Source organism: Podarcis vaucheri (genome assembly GCF_965113315.1).
Source record: "Podarcis vaucheri genome assembly, chromosome: 1".
In the NCBI taxonomy this organism is placed as follows: domain Eukaryota; kingdom Metazoa; phylum Chordata; class Lepidosauria; order Squamata; family Lacertidae; genus Podarcis; species Podarcis vaucheri.
This window is the reverse complement of record NC_138759.1, coordinates 42369622-42393428: the sequence shown is the minus strand read 5'-3', so window position 1 is coordinate 42393428 and position 23807 is coordinate 42369622. Positions and strand designations below refer to the sequence as shown.

The 23807-nt window shown below is 41.5% G+C and overlaps 1 protein-coding gene across 4 annotated transcripts in view; it reads left to right on the top strand.

Annotated features, from left to right (window-relative positions):
• The window catches only part of FMN1 (formin 1), a 156558-nt gene that overhangs the window by 85561 nt on the left and 47190 nt on the right, over nucleotides 1–23807 (top strand). For all 4 annotated transcript variants that reach the window (XM_082239372.1, XM_082239370.1, XM_082239371.1 and 1 more), the window contains 4 exons: nucleotides 4248–4945; nucleotides 8053–8203; nucleotides 14905–14992; nucleotides 22946–23007. In XM_082239372.1, the coding sequence (XP_082095498.1) occupies nucleotides 4248–4945; nucleotides 8053–8203; nucleotides 14905–14992; nucleotides 22946–23007 (999 nt within the window). The remainder of the gene's footprint in view (nucleotides 1–4247; nucleotides 4946–8052; nucleotides 8204–14904; nucleotides 14993–22945; nucleotides 23008–23807) is intronic.

Here is a 23807-nt window from a genome sequence, read left to right as displayed (position 1 = left end):
AGATCGCAGTAAGATTAATGATGCAAGAAGCCTACTCATTAATATTAAGGCGCTACGATTTTCTCAAGATAGAACTTCATTGTAATTGCCTCTCCCAGGCAACAGCTGAAATAAAGTGTGCATTCTAGGGTGTTGCTCTCCCTCTACCTCTTGCTAGAGAATCAAGTCTCATTCATTAGAATTAATAGCTGTACATTTGAAAATAGCCACTAATGTCACTGACTTGTGAAGACTTGTTGAAAAGCAGAAGGGTTATCTTGAACCTCAGCACAGCAGAAGACTTTGTGGCATTGCTGTACTTATTTCCCCCTACTGTTCTTCCTTGCCAGGCAGGAGTAACAGCCTGCCACAGAAAGAGCTTTTTAAGCCCTCCGTCTTGTTTACCAGGCACTGGGATGGTCACTTGAGGGCCCTTGGGCACTCTCAGAGCCCTTGCACATCCTCCCCAGAGGACCAGTAAGGAAGGTGGTGCCTTGCTTACCAGCCTTTGGGCACTAGGGTTCTGAGAGCATCCCAGGACCCCTGCACGACCTTCCCAGAAGCCAGTAAGCAAGGTAGAGGACTGCTTACCAGCAGGACTCCATCCATTTACTACAGTCGTACCTTGGAAGTTGAATGGAGTCTGTTCTGGAAGTCCGTTTGACTTCCGAAACGTTCGAAAACCAAAGTGCAGCTTCTGATTGGCTGCAGGAAGCTCCTGCAACCAATCAGAAGCCGTGGAAGCCCAGTCAGATGTCCAGCTTCCAATAATAGTTCACAAAATGCAACAGTCACTTCCGGGTTTGCGGTGTTTGGGAGCTGTTCTAAGCTGTTCTAAAACCAAGGTATGACTGTAATTTGAAGATTCCTGGTGGAGGATTCGCCCTTCCAGCTGCAGCCCCCCAGGTGCTACTTCCCGCACTGTACTAGAAGGCTCTCCAGCCCTTCTGGAGCAAAGGGGAAGAAGGAATTGGAAGAAATAATTTTGCCTATTCTCCACTGCAAATATTCTGTACTTGGAGCTTTGCTCTCAAGAAGTCCGGCTCCAGATCCACTGCTGCATATGTAATGTTTTAAATCAAGCAGTTCCATATATAATATATATGCTTCCGCAATTTCCCCCCCGAATAGTATTTTGGTAACCTTACGCTTTCTGTTAATCTTCCATTGCCACATCTCCTACATGTAATTGCATCTCTCATTCACTCACATGCACATTTGGATTCCATAGACACCTCTTAAACAACACAAATATTTTAGTGTCCTGGGGATTTTTGCATGTGTCATGTCTTGAATTATGTTATTCCCAGTCCATGCATTGGGAATAAAACGAAATGCTTGTCCTTGAAGACAATATTAATGCAGCATATGAAACAGATTATGATGGCTGAGGTGTCTCGAGAAAGGAATTTTGATTTTTAAGCAAATTGGCATACAGTATTTGGTTCTTCCAAATATCCTTTCATTGTTAAGCCTCTGATTGTAGTTGCTGAAATTTAAAACAAATGTATTCTTTGTTCAAGGGTTTTTGTTTTTTTCAAGGCCACCAATTTTTGGGGTATGCACAAGTTGTATTGTTGTTGTTGTTGTTATTTAATGTGAAGTGTGTGACAGCCCAAGTGTGTTATTGCTGTTTCTGGGTAAAGAAAGAAGCAGCTGTGAAAAGAAGGAGAATATCATGCAATAAGCCAGAAGAGTCTATGAACCTCTTTCTCCCTCCCCTAAATTTGTTCCTTTGCCTGAAAAATATTTGTAGGTAAATATATAAAATTTATTGTCAATTCATTACTTCATGTTTCTGGTATTGAGCAGTGAAACCATTTTCTTCATTAGTTTACCTACTTACTTACTTTAAAGGTAAGGGGTAAAGGGACCCCTGACCATTAGGTCCAGTCGTGACCAACTCTGGGGTTGCGGTGCTTATCTTGCTTTACTGACCGAGGGAGCCGGCGTACAGCTTCTAGGTCATATGACCAGCATGACTAAGCCACTTCTGGCGAACCAGAGCAGCGCACGGAAACGCCATTTAGCTTCCCACCAGAGCGGTACCTATTTATCTACTTGTACTTTGATGTGCTTTCAAACTGCTAGGTTGGCAGGAGCAGGGACCAAGCATCAGGAGCTCACCCCGTCACGGGGATTCGAACCGCCGACCTTCTGATCGGCAAGTCCTAGACTCTGTGGTTTAACCCACAGCGCCACCACAAGCTTCCAAGCAGTTTACAAAGTACAAAAACCATTTGCACATACGTGACTATATGTTTGTATAAATAAAACTTCAAAACTGACCCCTGCAAGGTCTAATTCCCCATATAAAAGATACTAAGAAGACTCACGTTTGCATATTAATTTTGGGAGAGTGTTTATTTTCAGTAGTCATGGTATAATAAAAACAAAGTAGAGACTGCTCCCAGGATGTAGATGGGTGAACAGCTTACACAAGCAAGGGGAGGGTCTCTCTACCAATGGTAGACACTAACTTGTCTTTCAGGAAAATAGGCTTGCAGACCTTTCCCCTCCTCGAAATCTTTCCTCAAATGGCTATTGCTAGCACATGTATGCGGACCTCAAACTGTTTACCAAAGAAGCGAGTGATGATGATGATGAGAGTTAGGTGTATTAGATTGTCACTTGCATCCTCCCCCCCACCCCCAGCAGTCCCAACAAGCTTTGCTGCATTCTTGTCCTTGCCTTCTCCGTAAAGAGCAAAGGTTAGGGGCTGGGAACTGTACTAGTGCTGCAAATGTGCACAAGGATCTCCCAAGACAGGCCAGACTTTGTTGATCTTCTACATCCAGGTACTCAGGGTCCTTCCCTGATAACTCCCTTTCAGGGCTGCTCATACTTTGTTTTGATGAAGTCCCCTGCAGATTATTCTTTGTCACTCTCCAGCCTGATTTTTAGTCTCATTTCTGGTGTATGGTTTAAATGAATAATAAACAATTTCTGTTAATTCCCAGAAACACAGACTGTGACAGAAAAATTCAATAACCAACTTGAATGTCATGATTTTGTGGTGCTTTTTTCTTTTTAAAAAACAAAATACATTAAAAATGAAAAAAAAAGGCCAGGCTTGAGACAGTGACAGCAATGATTGCTCTGTCCCTTCCGTACAGCAGTTCTTATGATGATGATGGCAGCTTCTCCCCCACAGTGTTACCAGATTTCCTACTATTTACCGGTAACAGCCCCACAGTGGAAGCAGGGGAGACAGCTTCTTCACACCACTGTTAATTATCTTGAATCCCCGCTTGCTAACTCCTAAAATGGAAATAGTCAGTGGCATGAATCACTGGTATAGAAGTAGTTCAAAAGAAAAAATGGCAAGACCAATAGTGTACAATAACTAAGTTACGTACTGAGATGTGGGCGTATCCTCCATGAATTTGTCTATCAAAGTGTGCTTATGTAGTGGCATGTCTCTGAATCCCAGTTGATGGGAATTGTAGGTATGGGGAATGTGTTGTTGTGCTCAGGTCTTGCTTTGGGGCTTCCCATAGGCATCTGGTTGACCATTGTGAGAACAGGTTACTGGACTAGATAGGCCACTGGCATGTTCCAGCCAGGGCACTTCTTAGGTTCTTATGTAGCTTAGCATATACATTTTCCTTCTTACGTGTAACTTGTATTGCTTTTCACTGATGTGAGTCAGATAGGGCTGGCCAATATATCATCTAAATCTGGTTTGAAGTCCATATCGTGATATACCGGTTTCATAATTTTTGACTAGGCCATATATCACAAATCATGATGTGTGTGTTTTGTTATGCAAAAATCACAATGTGGGCAAAACTGTGAAGCCTGCCAATGATTCTCAATTCCTGCAGCCCCTGTTAACTCTGCCGGCTCAACTCTCCCCTGTCTCCTGCAGGAGGCAGCGAATCACAAGAGCAGGGCCCGGCAAAAATCACAATGTAGGAAAAACTGTGAAGCCAGCCAGTGCCTCTACATACCTCCATCCTTATTTACATCGTGATATATCGCAATGTTTCACTGGTAATATATCATGTTGAAAAACAGATATTGCCCAGCCCTAGTGTCAAACCTAATTTCCCTCTTAGGTAATAAGACAGTGTCACTATAAGTGATTGCAGGCATTGCATGCCATAACTAAGGCAATTAAGGCTGCAGTGTTATACATACTAAGTAGGTCCCTGTGAGTTCTGTGGGATTTATTTATGAGAAAGCAAGCACAGGCTTGCACTGTACGTTTCATGGCAATTGCAGTTATACTTCTTAAACGGAGACTTTTCATTATTTGTTCACAGTCCGAGTTTGAACTCAGGGTCTTTCATATTCGAGGAGAGCACGCGTCATCCATAGCAAAACTTGAGGAAGTCATTGCAAATTTGGAAAATGAACTGGAAAATACATTATACAGGAGAAGCGAGGAAGCAAAGGATGCCTGTGTATCGACTGAAGATGACCACCCACCAAAGACATACAGAACTGTATGTATACAAACCGACAGAGAAACTTTTATAAAGCCAAGTGAAGATGAAAGCAGGACAGTCAAAAATATCCAAACAATACCTAAAAAACTGACTATACCTTGTTTGAATAATAGTGTTTCACTCACATCGGACAATGATGGCCATGCCTCAGGGAGTGCTGTATCTCAGATGTTTCCACCACCACCGCCACCACCACCACCTCTTCCTGGTTCAATCCCTCCACCCCCAACATTATCACCAGGCATGGGATCTCCCCATCCTCCTCCTCCTCCACCTCCACTTCCTGCAGCGTTTGCAGGTCAGTTACCACCGCCTCCTCCACCTCCCCCACCAGGATTTTCTTCATCAGGAGCAGGCCCTCCTCCTCCTCCACCACCACCACCACCTCCTGGATCCAGTTTCCTTTTCAGCAGCACATTGTCATCAAGCCAAGGTCCTCGAAAGCCTGCCATCGAACCTGCCTGTCCTATGAAGCCACTTTATTGGACCAGAATACAAATACAAGACAGCAGGTAAAGTTATGCTTCCCTGTTATTTTGAAACGTGTAGTGGAAACCTGTATGCAGTATTTCAAGATCAACTAAAGCAAAAAGAGATTACATTGCAGAAATATTAAAAAATACTCAACTCAGGTTTTGTTTGTATTTAAAAAACAACAACTCAACTCAGGTTTTGAAATGTAGATTAAAAAAAATAATAGGATGGTTTACTGCTAGGGAGTAGCCTTTTTCAAAAGTTCCATAATCCAGCTAACATTCTTGTTCAGAATTGTGCCCTGTGGCACACACAAATAGAGTAATATGACTTGGCATGCAGTATTTTTAGTACTGCTAGAGGCATGAGTTACAAAGAACCTGGTCCTGGAGATACTCTGCCATCAGATTAGCTCATATGATAATCCTTAAGGGCCTGAGACACAGTGGAAGGCCATTGGGTTTCCAGTAGCCTATATCACTGCCATTCAGATGCTTGACTGCTCTTCCTGCCATGCCAATTAAATGCAGCTTAGTGGTACATACAAAGAACTAGTGGAGTTGAGATAGTCAACTTTAGCCTGCTTCTGTATGAACCACATTGTAGGCCTAATACCTGTGCAGTGGCAGCAGATAGCCCCAAACATAGGCCCCAAACACCGACAATGGGGAGCCCTGGGTTCCTGAGCACCCACAAATTTTAAATGAAGGGGCTGCCCCCCCCCAGATTCCATTAGGCCATGTGTGCGATGTGATGATGTGGCTTGCACACAGCATGTGGCACGTCAGCATGCACCAGCAATGTGTGCTAGTGACATCAGCATGCCATGGGCATGCCAGTGTGATGTGCGCACACTACAGGCATGCCAATGTCACACGCAGTGGCTGTCACGGGAGCAAGGCGGCACACATGTCCCCAACAGTGGATGTGTGATCAATCCTAGCCAACCCCCCGCCCACCAACCTTTGGTTCTAGGTCCTGCACTTTGCTTAGAAAGAGAAATGGTGTTATGTTTCTCTAGGCTAGAACAACACTTCTCACATTTCCCTAGTAATGGATCTGGTTTTAGTGGCATCATCAAAAGCCAGGGCTTTGCAACACAATGCTGTACATGCCTTCTCAGCAATTATCCCCACTGACTTGCACAGGACTTCAGTCCCAGGGAGGAATTCAGTGTCACACACTTGTTGTTCAATCAGCACAAGCATTTCTGCTTGCCCAAGCTCCTTTCTGGGGTCTCACCTGTCGCTCCAGAGTAGATTTGGGTGAGGCACAGTGGGAAGAAAGAGGGGAAAGCCCCATCGAGCTAGCAGGAACCTAAGTGACATAACTTTTACTAATTAGCTAAGCACAATTTAAGCACAAGTCAGTAAGCAACATAATTTTACTTGCCTGGAAATACATCTCTCCACCAAGTACTGATTACTGCATAGCAAAATTCCTAGAATTTATACAAAGGAATGCCTTATATGTAAGTTGATGTAGGGTCCGCATTCTAAAGTGCAGTGATGACCGCTGTATTGCCCCTAAGTTTGTGATGAAATGTCCTCCCACTCACCCTAGACAGGCAGCTCTCCTGCCCTTGCCTGCCCACTTTCTCTATTTTTTCTTCTTGTTGTTCTTTGCTTAGCTTGATGAAGACAAAAGGCTGGACTATGAATTCATAGAGATCAAATAACAAACAACAATAACACCATATCCTTACTTGGAACTTCTTTTTTTTCGTACGCATGAGTTCTCTACTCCCCTTCCCTCCTCCCTGTGTATGTCTGGCTTTAGTGTTTCTGTCTTGGCTACCGCTATTTTTTCATAGGATCTTAGAGTTGGAAGGAGAGCAAGGAGTCCAGCCCCCTGCAATGCCAGAATCTCAGCTAAGGCATCCAGTACAAATGGCCATCCAATTTCTGCTTAAAAACCTCCAAGGAAGGAAGGAAGGGTATCCAAACTGTGAAAGCGTGGGTTGATCACTGCTGACAAACCAAGATAGGAACACAGGATCGGATTAAGATGTCTGAACCAGGTTTATGTGCCCAAATGTTGAGGGAGAGACATTAAAAATGTCTTTCCCCCATTACCAAATTTCTGTTTTCTATCTGTTGTGGAAGTTGGTTAAGAGTATATCTCCATCAGCAAATCAGTTGATACAGCCCAAGCACCATTCTATAACTAAATGTGGTACTATATTAAAAGTAGAATTCATAACATTTTCTTCATCTGCATTTTTAATTATAAGGTTTACTCAAATCTGTTTGCATTGTAGAAGACGTGTCCAGATCTAATACTTTCATTTCTGAATATTGCTTATTCTGTGAGCCTTGATTTTTTATTTTTAATGCTAATTTAGCAGGGGGGAAAGGTGAGTCTTGATATGAAATGACAAGTAGGAATATAATGTCATGTGAGTGACACCTGCTGGAGGGAAAATACCAGCTGCTACTAATAAAACCAAAAGATAATTTTCTTATTAAGAATCTGTAGTTGTCAAAGAAAAGCAATCTAATCTCGTTTGTTACTAAAGATTCTGAAAACGGAGAATGAAACATTAAAATGAGGTTGTTTTTAAAATTATAGATCTCACCATTCAGTGGTAATACTAAGTGTAATATTACTATGAAGAGTCGAATATGGAAGATACTGTCAATATTTGGCTAGGTTGTGCTTGCATTCTGCCTAGAATCCCCTCCCCACTATTTTGTATATGTTCAGAATACTTGTCAGATCACCTGCAATCTTGAGTCCATGCAAATAGCTTAAAATAATAAGTAATACACAATCTGTGTATTGAAGAGCTACACAATCTATGCAGCGGTGAGAAAAACACATTGAATATGCTAACCTTCCCCAGTTTGATGGCTTTTAGATGTTGTTGGACTCCAACTCCCATCAGCCCCAGACACCATAGCCATTAGTCAGGGATGATGGGAATTGCAGTCCAGCAACATGTGGAAGGTTCCATGTAGGGGAAGACAGGATTACAAAACAGTGTACTGAGCAGTATAAAGATTTGGGTATGGAACTTCTTTCTAAATAGTAGGCCAGTCCAGATGTACTAACTATTGATGGAGTTTTAAATATGTGGTAAAGTAAGTAAGTAACTTTGAAAGAGACATTGTGGTAATTTTATTTTGCCTTTTTCCAATTTTAGTCAAAACACGGCACCAACTCTGTGGGATTCTTTGGAAGAGCCTGACATATGTGATGCCAGTGAATTTGAATACTTATTCTCCAAAGAAACAGCTCAGGAAAAGAAAAAGCCATTAGCAGAGTCTTATGAAAAGAAAACAAAAGCCAAAAAGGTATCACTGCATTGCGACCTTTAACTTAATGTTTTTAAATAATAATAATCTAGGTTTTTATTGAGTATCTTTCTTATATGCATTTTAGTTTGCAATAATACAAGAACAATGAAATACAAAAGGATCTTCAAATGACAGGTCTTATATGTGGTGGCCCCAAATAATCTGTAATTGTTTAGGATGAGATTTTTCTTTTCAATGATTGCTCACACCTGGGATTGAATTGTCTTCAGACTTGCTTTGAAGCTTTGACAATCGGATTAAGTACTTAACTATGGCTATGTCTAAAATTCATACTGGAATTTTGTCACATTCTTATTAATGGCTTGAGAACGCCATTAAAACAGAGCATAAACATTAGCACCACACACAAGCCTAGACCCCAATTCATGTTCAGCTGGGGCCAGGAGCAATCTGTGCGCTGGTGGGGAGCCATCCTCCCCACAATGATGTCACTGCAGCTTAATTTGATGGGGCTGGTACAGGCGAGGGCAGCAGTGAGGATGAGATTGTGTGGGCACACTGGCCTGCTCCACCAGTGTCCTTGTGTAGCCCTGACCCATCCACCATCTTTCCCTACCCCAATCCTGTCCAGGTAAGCTACAGCAACAATGGTGTCAGGAGGGTGACCTCGCAGCTCCACAAAGGCTGCTGCTGGCTGGGGCAATACAGAAAGAGCATGGTAACAGGGCAGAGCAGACATCTTTTCTTCTACATGCTAATAGACTCATTTCTCATTGATAGCCAGCTTGAGTGTGTGAATGCATGGAGATCTGTTGGGTTGATTCTACCCACACCCAAAGAACCTAGTTCACATCAGAGTATATATATGCAAATATTCAGCCACTTTGGGGAAATTCTCTTATTGAAAGCAGTAAATAAATATGTCTGTACACTTTGAAGTTCAGTTAGTGATCAGGCATCATAGAATGGTCCTAGAATCTGGGGTGTGGGTGGCACTGTGGTCTAAACCACTGAGCTTCTCAGGTTTGCTGATTGGAAGGTCACCGGTTCGAATCTGCTTGATGGTGGTGAGCTCCCATTGCTCTGCCCCAGCTCCTGCCAACCTAGCAGTTCGAAAGCACGCCAGTGCAAGTAGCTAAATAGGTACCGCTGCGGCGGGAAGGTAAACGGCGTTTCTGTGCGTTCTGGCACTCATCACGGTGTTCTGTTGCACCAGAAGCGGTTTAGTCATGCTAGCCACATGACCTGGACAGCTGTCTGTGGACAAACGCCTGCTCCCTCGGCCTGAAAGCAAAATGAGCGCTGCACCCCATAGTTGCCTTTGACTGGTCTTAACGGTCCAGGGATCCTTTACCTCCCCCATCTTTTTTACCCATTCTTTACACAACTATCATGTTGCCAAGGTGCACTGATATTGTACTGATATTTCCCACCACATACACACATAAAATGTGAATAATAGGCATACAACCACAAACACTTATATAACACATTGTGGAGCTGTAGCCAATCAGGGCTCCCAGGTGCATGCTTTAGTAAACATGCCTGTCATTCACACTTTGTGGCAAGGCATAGGTGTTAAAGCCATTGTATTTGTAGCAAACTTGATGGCTGTCCCATGTATGGAATGAAAAATGTATAGAGAGTAGGATTTTTACATTTGAATATTCACAGTATTATTTACTTTTTTCTATATCTACTGGATATTAATGATTCTTGTGGATGCTAACATTCAATTTAATGCCGTTATATTTTCTTCCTACAAAGTCAAGGGGTAAATGTCACATAATTTGTGTCATCTGCATGATCTAAATAAGACTCCATCAATCACCTTTGGCTCTTTAGTGCTATGATTATCATATCAAAGTCAGAAAAAGAAACCCACTGAAGATAATGGCTTTTCTGTTGTCCATTATCTCTAACTCATTTCAAGTAATTATTAGCACATGTTCTCATTTACGATGAGTGTCAATATTTTTGAATGAGAGTGGTTTTAAAAAGAGGATATATCTGTCATCAGGGTTTTTTATGTTTTTGCCTATTTTGTAATTGTGAGATGATGATGATAATAATAACAATTACAACATTCCGCAATTCTTGAAAAGATGGCTTCATAATTCAGTGTTACACCATCCTGGGTCAGAATGTTATAAGAATGCTGCCAATCCTAAATATATTTACACAGCATTAAGACCACTAAGACTAATGTAATCTGTTTATTAGTGGAATTCACAATAAGGATTACCAACAAATAATAATATAGTATTATAAGTATTATTTATTTTGTAAAGGTCCCATTCCTAAATATATTGCTCACTGACTTATTTGAAACTAGTAATGGGCCATTTCATGCAATGTGTGTGCTTGTGATTCCATCCTTTCAATCCTGATTTAAAATATGCTCACTGTGAACTCATACAAGTGAGTAGCTTGTCAAAGGGCCTGTATCCTTTTGTGCCCCTGGTAATGGCACCCCTGTTGTTGTGCCATAAGTGGTTATTCTTCTCTCTACTGACTACATGTTAGAGTTCCAAAATCACAATATCTGGTCGTAGCTGATCACTCGCAGGACTTGATCACTGCAAGAATATCCTGAGCCCAGGTTAGCAAGCTTGATAATCATTAAAAAAAACAAACCAAGATATGTGTGAATTGTCCTTTTCTTTCAGAGAAGAACTCTTTCTCTGCATAGTTTTTGAGTGTCTGGCATGTTGACCTGGTGAGATTCTGCTATAGACTGGTCTTACATAGTGAGTGTAAGCTTTTGCTGCAAGTGGTGGATTTTGGAGGGAGCACCATTTTCCTAATTCCTGCTCCTGTGAGCATCGGTCTGCAGCATGGTTCAGAAGGAGGGATGTTATTTTTGAATTTTTACTTTTAGTACTAACATGACCAAGGCTTGCACTGGCTGTGACAATCCCCATGTTTGTACAAGGGAAAGATGAAGCATGGGATTGCAGCATTTACATTCTTGTTGCAGGCTCTGGAGATACTGCATCTATTTCCTTGGTATATTTAGTAACCAGAGAAGAGGCAGACAGTTTGCTGCCATGTCTGCTGCTTAGGCGTATCCTGCCAGCTGGCGTATCGTTATCATCAACTGGCAACAGCTAGGAAGTTGGTTGCTTACATACTACTGTCATCTGTGCACAAAGTGCGTACTTCTGGGAGCTTGAAGCATCTTTCACTAGCTGGTGCCAGATGGAACAATCTGGTCTTTCCAAAACTTAATTTAGTGCATACCCACTGAATCTGTAATCCACCAAGATAAAAGCTGCTTCTCAGCAGTGCATTAGGGCTTGCAAGGTGCTTGACAAATGCACTCTTTTTGCAACGCATATGCCTGGTGTGCTGCATTCAGCTTGATGGTTACAGAGGAGAGAAGGAGGGAAATCACAGAGATGTAAAAAATGATGCATGGTGTAGAGAAAGACGATAGAGGATTTTTTTTCTGTCTCAGATAATAGCAGTAGGTGGCATCATTCAGTGAAACGGAATGTTGGAATATTTGGGGCATATGAAAGGACGTACAGCACATATTGTGCTTTTAATTCTGCTGGGAGCCACCCAGAGTGGCTGGGGAAACCCAGCCAGATGGGCAGAGTGTAACTAGCTTGTTGTTGTTGTTGTTGTTGTTGTTGTTGTTGAATTCTCTACCACTTAGAGTGGTAGACTGCACTGTTTTCCCAATGTTTCCTTACCTGATAACGTCTACATTTTATGTGATCTCTCACATGATGCAAAAGCCACTTTGGGAAATCAGGTAGAGAGGCCTAATACTAATTTCTATGTCAGTTGTTTGCGGGGGGGGGGTGATCTGTTTTGCGATCCTGTTAACGCAGAAAACCACGGGAGCGGTTTTGCATTGCAATTTCAAGTAACAAAAATTTGGGGTGGTAACCCGGTGTAAAGTTATTTCCTGCTGTTTAAATTTTAGCCTGACACGTGGTGGGGTGTCTTATTTAAAAAGCTGTTCCATCACACACAAAAATACTGCGCTGTAAAAGGAACATTAAAATTAGGACAAGAAGCGCCAGCATTATAACCAGTAAAACTAATGTAATACAGTAAACCCCGTTACTGAATGCAGCATTTGGGATAGCTGGCAACTTAGATGGCTTTAAAGGGGGATAAGGCTATGGAGGATAAGATACTCTGCACTACCTCCAGTATCAAAGGCAGTATGCCTCTTGATTCAATAGCAGATAGCATGTTGGGACAACAGCGCTGATCTGCCTTCCAGTCAGTCACTGTACTGCTCTTTACTTCCCAGTAAGAGTTCAGCTACTACTCAAGGCTAACAGAAAGCCAGTGTGCCCTAGGTAGGCCTTTATTCTCTTGACTTAACAATTTTGTTATCCAGTGTGACAAATTTCAGCCCTACAGGATTTTTGATCACTTTGCTCAGACTATTTCAGGTAGCCAGAGTCTAGTTTGGCATTTATAATTGTGACCATATGTACTTTCTTCCCATAAAAGGCTATAAATATAAAGCTTGTTTTGTTCTGAAGTGAACCTCTCTCTAATAGTTTTAAATTATGTAATATTAAAGGCATTTTCAGTTTAAAATAAGATACTGGAGTAGGAAAGTTGTGCGAGCTAACCTGATCCTATCTGTAGAGCGTACCTACAAATGTAGTAGTTTCAAATATAATATTGCCAGTATGAGGTGTCGTCTGGAAAGGTTTTGCCTCAAACTAGGCATGCCTAATGGGGGTTTATGACAGCCTATGAATTTTCCTCTGAAAAGGATCAGCCTGGAGGTCAGTGAATGCTATACAAATTGCACTCTACTTAAGCCTTTAATTACCCCTATTAGAATTTAATCTGCTGCCAAGTTCATCAAATAACATTTATAACTTCAGAAATGTCTGTGACAAACTTCCATTTAACTTGTAGATTTACTCTATGGTAAATTTTCTTCTGTCCCTCTAATTTTTTGTTATTTAAAATTGTTTTGTTATTTAAAAAATTAGTGAATGGAGACCAAAAAAATTGCACCCGTTCCTTTGTAGACATGAGTTCAGAAAATCTCTGAGCATCCATCATCCTTTTATTCTAAGAATTGAAACTGGGCACGTTACAGCCAAAGTTAAGTAGCTTTAAATCCCATTGGCATTGGGTACAGACTAAGTTGGTTCAACTTTTAAGTCCTGTTGAAATCTGTAGGAGCAGTTAAGGGAACTGAAATTCAATTTACATTGCTATCCTATACACACTTGCCTGAGTGTGTGTCTCATTGAATTCAACGACATTTATTTCTACATAGACATGTATATGTCAGGAGCCCATCCAACTCTCAAGTAGGACCCTGGCGGAGACACATACACAACTGGCATGTTCTCTCCCTCCTGGTCAATTGTTCGGGAGCTTCAAAAGCTTTCTTCTACCCAAACATCACAGCGACTGATGCCAACAGACCTCGGCACACTTAGGGATCCTCAGAGTCTTTGCAGCTTGCATAACAGTCCTCAGCAACTCAGCATTTTGGCTAATCTACTTTATTTACATATAAACACACACAGAGCACTGCAACATGCCTCCTTCTCTCTCTAGCATCAGACAGCAAAGAGAAAGAACAAAGGACAATAGTCCCACTTCACGGAACACCGGAACACAAACATCCTGTCTCCGTCACTTCCCACACTGTGGAGTGAAAACATACACCATCATGTGATAGACAACAATCCCATGACTGCAATCATGGAGCAGGAATCTTAACAGTATAGGCCCTGCACATCTGAATCTGACAGGGCCAGCCCTACCATTATGCAGAGTGAGGCATTTTTCTCAGGCAGCAGATGCTGGGAGGTGAGAGATGTTCGCTAAGTGTCGAAGAGCAGAATTGTGTGTGCCACACAACATGCCCTGTGCCTCCTAAGAGAGCTAGCCACCCTTAGCTGTAGCAGAGGACACTGTCCTTTTGCCAACATCAAAGTAAGATTCAACTGCCAACATAGTTGCTTTCTGTATGTGACACAGGAGGAGGTGCCATTTTGTCTTTCACTCTGAAGCAACAAAATGTATTGGGTCATCCCTAATCCAAGTCAGAAATCTAAGTAGAAGAGTTAAGCACACTCCCTTAAAATTGGTGGCAGATAAAGGTGAATTTTTTTTATTGGAATGTATACATAGATTTTATTTTCCCATTCTATAGGCAGATACATAGTGCCATAAAAATGAATTAGAAATAATTCTAGGTTACACTTATTTGCTGGATTTCAATAATGGTTGTAAAGCTCTCATTACTGTTGGATTCACAGAACTGTGTGTAAGCTTTCCCCCCTCACAGCAATGTGACTTTTCATATTATCATCTATTCCTGGCATACTCTAAGTACTCTAACCGAACGAAGTTCCAAGTAGCCTCATTGTACAAGGACAACCGAGCTAGGACATATCTGAGGAGCTAAAGGACCCTTTAACGGTCCTCCTCCAGCCTCAGCAGTTTGTTTGTTTGTTTGTTTGTTTGTTTAAGTAATCGCCCAGGACGATATCTACCTTTACCTCCTCACCCCTATTTTATGTTGTTATCTCAATGTATATCATGCTATGGCCACACGGCTAATGCAATAAAATGTACTGATTCCTGGCATACAGTTTTTTAAAAAAGAAAATACCATGAAAGATGAAGGGGAAAGGAAGTCACATTTAAGTCACTTTTTAAAAAGTGTTGGCTTGCTTTACGTTTCACATTTATTTGGACATTTAAGTATGACCAACTATTTTTATTTCCAGATTATCAAACTGTTAGATGGAAAGAGATCTCAGACTGTAGGAATTTTGATTTCCAGTTTACATTTGGAGATGAAGGACATACAACAAGGTGAGTGTTGCTTGCATCTTGAAAGGAACCTTGTGCATGGAGATGTTTTCAGAAGTTAATAATAAAATAACCTTCAGATGCATATTTTACATCACACATTCTATAGCTGTGCGTCCCTCTTGTTCAGCATCATGTTTTGCACAGGAACTAAACAGATTCTTCCAGGAAACATGAAATAGGCAGTAGCTTTTCCTTCTGCCTGCTTCCCACCCCTGCAATTGGAATTCATAGGCACACCGGCTCTGAACTGGAAGTTCCACTTAGCAGCCCTAGCATTCAGCTGTTGCGACACCATAACTGCCACTTACTCCTCTAGTCCACTTTAAAATCCAAGCTAGTGATCATTGATCCTACAGCAATGAATTTCACAAATTGATTATGTGTGAAGAAGTTGGGGGGGGGTTGTATGTTCTCAGTCCGCTGCCAATCAATTCCATTAAGGGGTCTCAAATTGTAGTGCTATGAGAAAAGGAGAATAATGCTGTCTATTCTGACTTTTCCTATACATAGAATCATAAGATTGTAGCATTGGGAGACATCCTAGGGATCATCTAGTCCATCCCCCTGCAATGAAAGAATCTCAACATGCTGTTTCCCCATCCAATCTGAAACCATAGCAGTTTTATTGCTGCCCCACGAGGACCGCTATACCATGCATAACACTATAAATATCTGCCTTAGTTGCCATTTTTCTTAAATTCCTAAACATGCCTAGCCTTTTCTCATAAGAAAGACGTAAATTATTTCACACATTTGTATAATCGCTTGCTTGAGAGAGAGTAGGCACTCCTGTCCTAGGAATTGGCTGTGTTACACCTAAAGTGGCTGTCTTGTAGAGATATCTAGTTTCAACCCTCTTGCAGTATTCCTACCTATGAAGGAGCAGCAAAGCAGCAAGCTCATCGGCCAATCAACAAATTAAATTTTTGAGTTTTCTGATTTTAAGATGTCATTTGAGTAGTAATTGGTGTGCTAGGACTGGGAGGGATGGGATTACAGCTTACCAGAGCATAGTAACAATCATCATCATCATCATCATCATCTCTAGTCTTGGCAGCCAATGTCTGCTCATGAGAGGTGAGACAGAGACAATTGTATCCCCTGTTGCTGGCACGTGTTAGGATAGATGTAGAGTGAGTCAAGGTAGTGACAGCAAGGTCAGGTGTGCATGCAACTGTCCCAGCATATTGTTTCATAGGACCACTGACCCACAACCCCTCCCCAAATGCAGAGATAAGCTGTTCCTATATGTGATTCCAATATCATCAACTGATGACAGAAAAATAAAATTAGAATGAAAGGTTGGGTCCAGAGATAGATGGTTGGAATTCTACTCATGCAACCGGGGTTCTCCTGGTTCAAGACTCAGCTGCTGCCCCTGAAGACTGAGGGAACATTTAGTACAGAGTGTAATGGGACTGGAGCAGGGAGGGGGGCTGCAACAAAATGGGGAACTTCTGCAAAGACATGTCTGGATCCAAGCCATAGTGCCTGAAGAAATTATTTTTAAATAACCTCTGAGCTTGCATCGACGTGACACTCTTTCTGCTCCGAAAACCTATCGCATCCGCAGATGTCCATACAAAACTAGGGAGAAGATAAAAGAGAAGCAATAGGAAGACAATGTAATGCTATCTCAGGGTGGTGTAGGATTTTTGCCTTGAGAGATTTCCACCTTCGGTTGTGTCTAAGCCCAGTAACTGACATACTTGGCAGTTTTCATGTTGTCTAGCAATGGCAGTATGTGTAGCTCTGTACATCTGGCACACATATGGTTTGGTTTGCATTTGATTACTAGCCAACAAATTGAGGACCGCCACATTTGTGGGAGGAATCATCCACAGATGTTTCTTAGGAGAGGGTGACATTTTCTATTCCTGAAAAAGGTAGAACGGCGCTATCGCTGCTGGACAAAAGACAACAATATTAAGCACAGAGAATGGTTTTGTTGCCTTGTGGTGTAGTTTGAGCTCCCCGTTGGAAGAAAATCAAAACCTTTCTGTGCCAGATTAAAATAGGGGATGTGTCTCATAAAAAGCAAATATATATTAGCATGTCATTGCTTCTTTCTAGGCTGGGCATTCCCAGACCTCTGTCTCCTCAACACCATTATTGACTGGAATCAAAGTGCTCTTCACTACTTATATATCTTTGTGGTCATACAGAATGACCTTGTAGGTCTCCTTCTTGGAAAATAATTGATACCTATAGGAAATCCCAAAATGCTGCTTAGAAGTATTTGCAAATTTTTAATAAGTGCTCATTCCAAGGACAGCATGGAACATCAGGGGTTTGTCAGGATCCTTCCTTTATTAGGTACCCCATCATTCACTCCCACAGAAGTTCATTTGAGACCCAGGCTATTGGAACTTTCACCTCCTTCGTAGTGTATGAATGTCAGCAGAAGCTTCGTCAGGCTTCTTCCTTCCAGCATGGCTGCTGTGCAGCTACAGCACAAAACAGCACATCGCTGACCGAGGCAGCATACACACACCATACACTTAAAGTATATGCTGGGAATTGTAGCTCTGTGCAGGGTAAACTACAGTTCTAGTGATTCTTTGTATGGGGAAATGTGCTTTAAATGTATGGTGTGATCTCAGCCAAAGCCTCTGTTACATTTTATACTGATGGCGTTGGTGAGGGTGCACAGCGAATCATTTCCCTGCAATTTGGCCCAGGCACAACTTTTCCATAGCACTCTTTGCTGTTTAAATAAGGCTCTGTTTGCTGCAGATTACCCAAGAGCTTTGCTGATTTTTGTTCCTAGTGAGAATGGATGTTTGAGAGACTCCCACACCCCCAAATTGAGTGGAAGGTTCTTCAAGCAGTTTCTTCTACGTTAAAGGCATACATAACGTCCTGCAAACAATACCTTTCCTCAAAGCCTTAGCTACAACCCTCTTTCCACAGCCCATCATCTTGCAACCACCCTTTGATGTGCCATGGTTCAAGTAATTCAATAAGCTTTTTAAGAAGGCGAAACAGAAAGCCACATTTTGAAGCCTGCCTTCACATTAGTTGGCAAAGCAATATTTTTAATATAAGAAGGTGCCTTTCACTAAGTGTCATCAGTGACCCATTTAGCCCAGTATTGTGAGTTCTGTCAGAAACATTCAGTGATCTCAAGCAAAGGATTTTCATGACTCTGCATCCCAAAATCTTTTATTGGGAGACCAAACTTGGAGAATTGTTTCTGGGGTTTCATTCATGCAAAATCATGCCCTTTGCTGCCTAGCCAATGTAAGAGTTTAACATAATAACAACAATAATTTCACAGTACCACCAAATTATATATGCATTCAAAGTTCTAGAGAGGTCATCTCCTTAGCAATTTGTGGGGGGGAATGGTAAAGTACTTTTCAACTTTTCTTGTAATAAGTTCATGCAAAGTTTATTCTTTGCCTCATGTCAAATATCTCTCCAGTTACAAGGTCAGGAAAACTGGCAGCCGTGAAGACATATATGCATCTCAGTTCTACCCTGTTTAGTGAAACTATTGAGTGAATTTTGTACTGAGAATATTTTCTCTGGCATATGAAAAAGCCCTGGCTAATTTGTGATTTTGCTGGTTATGGAAGACACATGAGAAAATCATTCAACAGCTGTATTGCATGAATATGATTGATAAGGAGCTGCTGGTTTTGGTAACAGATTACTGTATGCAGAAGTTAAAAACTATGTCACTTTTATAGTATATAACTTCTCTCTCTCTCTCTCTCTCTCTCTCTCTCTCTGTGTGTGTGTGTGTGTGTGTGTTGTCCATATAATACGGAGCAAGCTCTAATATACAACTCAGAAGTTGGGAAACAATTTCCTTTAAACGTTATTTCCTTTGTTCTGGATAATTTGCAGCATATGGTTTTTGTGAATCTGCCTACGGGCACCAAGCCTGATGTGGTTAGGTTAACATGAGTTGCCCGAGTCTTTTGCTCATGACTTCATGCAGCAGTTGAGCTTTCCTAACCTTCTAAGCCCACTTTTATACCCAGACTGCTTTTCTGCCTCATTAATCTTACAGCATTTTTGCATGACAGTCAAATAGTAGAAGGAGCTTTTTGAGGAGCTTATGCATCTGAAATAAAGAGGCTGGATCTGTTAAATTTTTTATCAGTGTAGGATTTATCCCATGCCAACAATTTTTAAAAAAAAAAATCTGTGTTTGTCTTCAGTACCAGATAGTACTGTAATTCTGGCATATAAAATAGGTAATTTGATAGCCAAAATGGCATAGTGTTTGGAGTGTCAGACCTGGACCTCACCTAAGAGACTAGAGAGAAGCTCCCTGGGTGATCTTGGTCCAGTCACCAACTCTCAGCCTAACCTACCTCACAGGGTTATTGTGAGGATAAAATGTGGAGAGGGAGAAGCATATACAGTGGTACCTTGGTTTTCGACCGTCTCCGTTGACGAGCATTTCAGTTTATGAAACCCAGAAGCAAGTGCTTCGGTTTTCAAACACGCCTCGGAAGTCGAACATGCCACGCAGTTTCCGCTGAGTGCAAGATCCTGAGGCCTAGCTGTCGGCTGTTTAGTTTTCAGTTTTCGAACATTTCAGAACTCAAACCGTCTTCCGGAACGGATTACATTCGAAAACTGAGGTACCACTCACTGTACACTATTTTGAGCTTCTTGGAGGAAAGGAAGGAAATGAATGTAGTAAAATCATTATTTTGTGGGAGTAATTACTTAGAACATTTGCTTTTTGGAAGCTGCCAGTCTCTCATGTGAGCAGAATTTCTGCTAGTTAAAGCTTTCTTAATTTAGAGGACTATTTAGACTTAAATCTTTAAGAACTACAAATGCCCACAGCTTTATATACTCTCAAATTGATTATTAGGCTTCCTTAAATCTTGTTCTATCAATACATTGTTCACACTGTTTTGGGGGGGAAGGGGGCGGGAAATGCAGGTATAAAAAAATAGTGAAATTTTACATATAAAGAGTGTGTGTGTATGTGTGTGTGTGTGTGTGTGTACCGGTATATATGCAAAGTTGTTTTTATAGTAAGTTTATTGTCCTGCTGCCGTCTTGTGTAATGCAGTTAGCAAGTATTTTTATGTGCGGCACTTAGGCTGAATGCATGGTGCTGATCTGCTTTTTGTCCTTGCTGACGGTTATTTTATCCTAATGGGCGCAATACTGTGCTAATTATCCTTATGTATATAAATTCTTCTTGTTGTGAGCAGACACCATAGGGCCACATAAAAACGTTTGCCTCAATTTCCCTACAAAAAAGGAGTCCAGAAACCAGACTTGTCCTAGTAACAGATTTTTAAAGGTAGAGGAACCCAATAAAATTACCAGCTCCTCACAGCATGCATCTATTTCCTTTCGACATATTGTGAGGTGTAGCTGAGATATCCTAACCAAACTGACAGTGTAAGAAGGACGGCTCACCAAGATTAAACATAAAAATGAGGTTTTAGCAGCTGCTTTGGAATCCAGTTTCTAAATGTGTTAGGCTTTGCTGCAATAATCTCACCTTAGTGAATTCAGGCAGGGGCCCTGCAGCCAAATGTTGCAGTCTGGGCTCAGGTAACTGTGGGGGTGGAAAGATAAAAGTTATCATAAAAGACAAGAGTCTCTGTTCTAAACTGGGTCTTATTTCATGTGCACAAAAATATTTTTAGGATAAAGATAATTATCTAATCCTCTTTTTAGGATTTTTTTTGGGGATTCTAGTGCTTAAAAGTGTAACTGATCTGCATGCAGGTCAATGGAGCATGAGACTTTCATATGCAATGGAATGTTTGGTGAGGCCTGGGCGGAGGACCGAGGGGGTCATTGAAGTAGCCCCACCTCTGGCCTGAAATGGAACAGCCCATTCCATTACCGGATGGTTGCAAGATACTTTCTCTTATCGCAACTCTGCAGTGGGAGGTGAGACTTGCCAAAGGTCAGGTGGAGGTGGCTTGCAACTCACCCAAAATATGGGGGCCGGGGGAGAGAGGAAGAATCAAGCAGCATTTGATATGTAGGCTGTATGTGTGTCGTTTGAGTGACAAAGGCAGGAGCAAGCCTTGCTACATCTACAAATTTTGCCGGGGAGGGGGCAAAAGTCTGCACTGCGAACATCTCACACTCTGATTAAACTAAACATAAACTTTGACATTAACATTAACATTCACACCTAGGTCAGTTTTGGTCTGACCAATGTATGCATTCCTAGAAGCTCAGTCCAAATTTTTCTGACAGTAACAGCCATTCAGCAGTGGAATGGACTCCCTCAAAAGGTGGTGGACTCTCTCTTTCATTGAAGGTTTCTAAGCAGAGGTTGTCTGGCTATCTGTCATGGATGCTTTAGCTGAGATTCCTGCATTGCAGGGAATTGGACGCGATGACTCTCAGGGCACCTCCCAATTCTACAATTCTGTGATTCACCTTAATAGAAAGGTGGCTTCTTCCATTTTAAAAGATGCATGAGCAGAGCTGTTCCCTTCATTGAAGTAAATGGGAAACCCTGTTCACAAAGGCACTAGATATATGTTGTTGTTGTTGAGTCGTTTAGTCGTGTCCGACTCTTCGTGACCCCAGAGACCAGAGCGCGCCAGGCACTCCTGTCTTCCACTGCCTCCCGCAGTTTGGTCAAACTCATGCTGGTAGCTCCGAGAACACTGTCCAACCATCTCGTCCTCTGACGTCCCCTTCTCCTTGTGCCCTCCATCTTTCCCAACATCAGGGTCTTTTCCACGGAGTAGATATATGTACCGTGTATGCAACTCTGGATCTGAATGCATTGTAGATTTTAAATAAAGTTCAGTAACAATCATTTCCCATGGTTGTTAAGATCTTATATTTGCCATTCATAATATTTACCTTTTCCCTAACCACCTTTGTTTCCAAGTTAGGCACAGAATCATAACTGACAAGCAGAATTTTAAAGCATTCTAAATGTCATTGGACCTTTTAATAGAATTAATTAGCCTGCCACGGAGAAAATTTACTAGCCTGCTGGTTAATTTCACAATGTAAAATCATGGGGTTAGAGGTAGAAGGGGGAGCAACCTTATTACTTTTAAATAATTATTTAAAGATGCTTGTCTTGCCTCTCTCAAACATCACAGAAAAAAACAAAACTCAGCAAGAGCTTTTAAACTGTTCAGCTGTGAGTGGTCACTTCTCCTTTTATAGGTAAGGCAATATGTGCAGCAGAAATCAAGATACCAGCTATTAACCTTCAGCAGATGCAGAATCATAGCTGGTAGTCAAAGTTATTAATATTCCTACTGTTTTAATATAAGCAAACAATTTCTCTTTAAGATGCAAACTGAAATGTTATGCCTGGGATTTTATAAATAATAATTTGTTTTTTGGAATAAATGAAAGCCTTTCATGGGTTTCTGTGATATTACATACAAAAGGCGCTTCCGCACAGAGATTTTTTGTGGAATTGGTGCTATTCATGCATACAAGTTTTTCATGTCATCCTCATGATGCCATTGCCATCAAAATGCCAACCCTCTTCTTTCTTTTACATTTAATTCGAATTTCCTCTTATTGTAGAAAATGTGATCAGTAAAAATAGCCATAGATGCTGGCATGATGAATTGGTTGCGTCTACATTAGTTTCACTTCTGATTACATGGAATTGAAATATCCCCCACATTACAGTAAAAGCCAATGTGCTAGCAGAAACTCTTTCATACAAGAGCACATTTTGTCTTTTTACACCATTCGCTTTACCTGCCATACCATCAGTAGTCTAAAAGAGTCAACTAGTAAACCAAACTCCATAGAAAAAGGTCAATGAAAAATGTCTGTGTATAGAGGACAGCAGCCACCTTCCTTCAGTGTCTTAACTCATAGCTATGTGTAAACCTGCATGGGAGAAACGTTCACATGAAAGCTAACACATTCCCCAGTTTTTTTCTTTGCTGTTTGTGGCAACAGATTAGCCAATAAACCCAGTTGTGACATATTATCTAATTTATGATTTTATATTTTCTACAGCTATACTAAATGTGGATCATTCCATCGTCGACTTAGAAACGCTGGAAGCACTGTATGAGAACGTAAGTATAAAAGGGTCAGTTCCACACTGCTAGTTCACAAATAGAAAGTGAGCTGTGGGCACATATCCCACCTTCATGTCCCATGTTGTCTTTATCCAAATGCTGTCTTTCTGCAACAGAAATGCAGGTTTCCCCCCATTGTCTTTAGTAATAGATGTCTGGTTGAATCCACCTTGAGATACAGTTCTTGTTTTGTTCAGACATTTCAATATTCTATAGTCCTTCATTTTCGTTTTGCATTCTTTCCTCCGGTAATGCCATACTTGTACAATATTCACATGCAGAGCAAGAGTTGAGGGTTCATATGATGGCTAACGTTGCTTGAGAGGAACACAGAGTACATGAAGGAGCACCGCATGCAGACATCAGTACAACTCCTTCACGTGCCAGCCAAAATACACCGGTGGCTGGTTGGCTTCTGTAGGCACTGGTAAAAAGGAGCAGGGCTAGTCTATGAAATTCTGCTCAACCCCCTCTCCTGGCCTTATGTTCTTTCAGTGTTTGAGTATATAATTTGAACCCCACTATAACTGGCACAGGTTAGAATCTTCTGTGGTGCAACCAGGATCAGATAACTGTTCTGGAATAGCAGTGGTGCCATTGAGGCCAAATCACTGTTGCTCAGATTACATCCTGCTCAGAGACTCCAGATGCACCCACATGTAATTTGACAGTTCCACTGTATCTTGGGAAATGTAGTTCACATAGCAGTGTGTGGTTCAGTCAAGCATACATGTGCAAAAGTTTATGCAGCTTCTGAGAACACTGTGACATCCATGACACAGATTGGGCCTCATCGT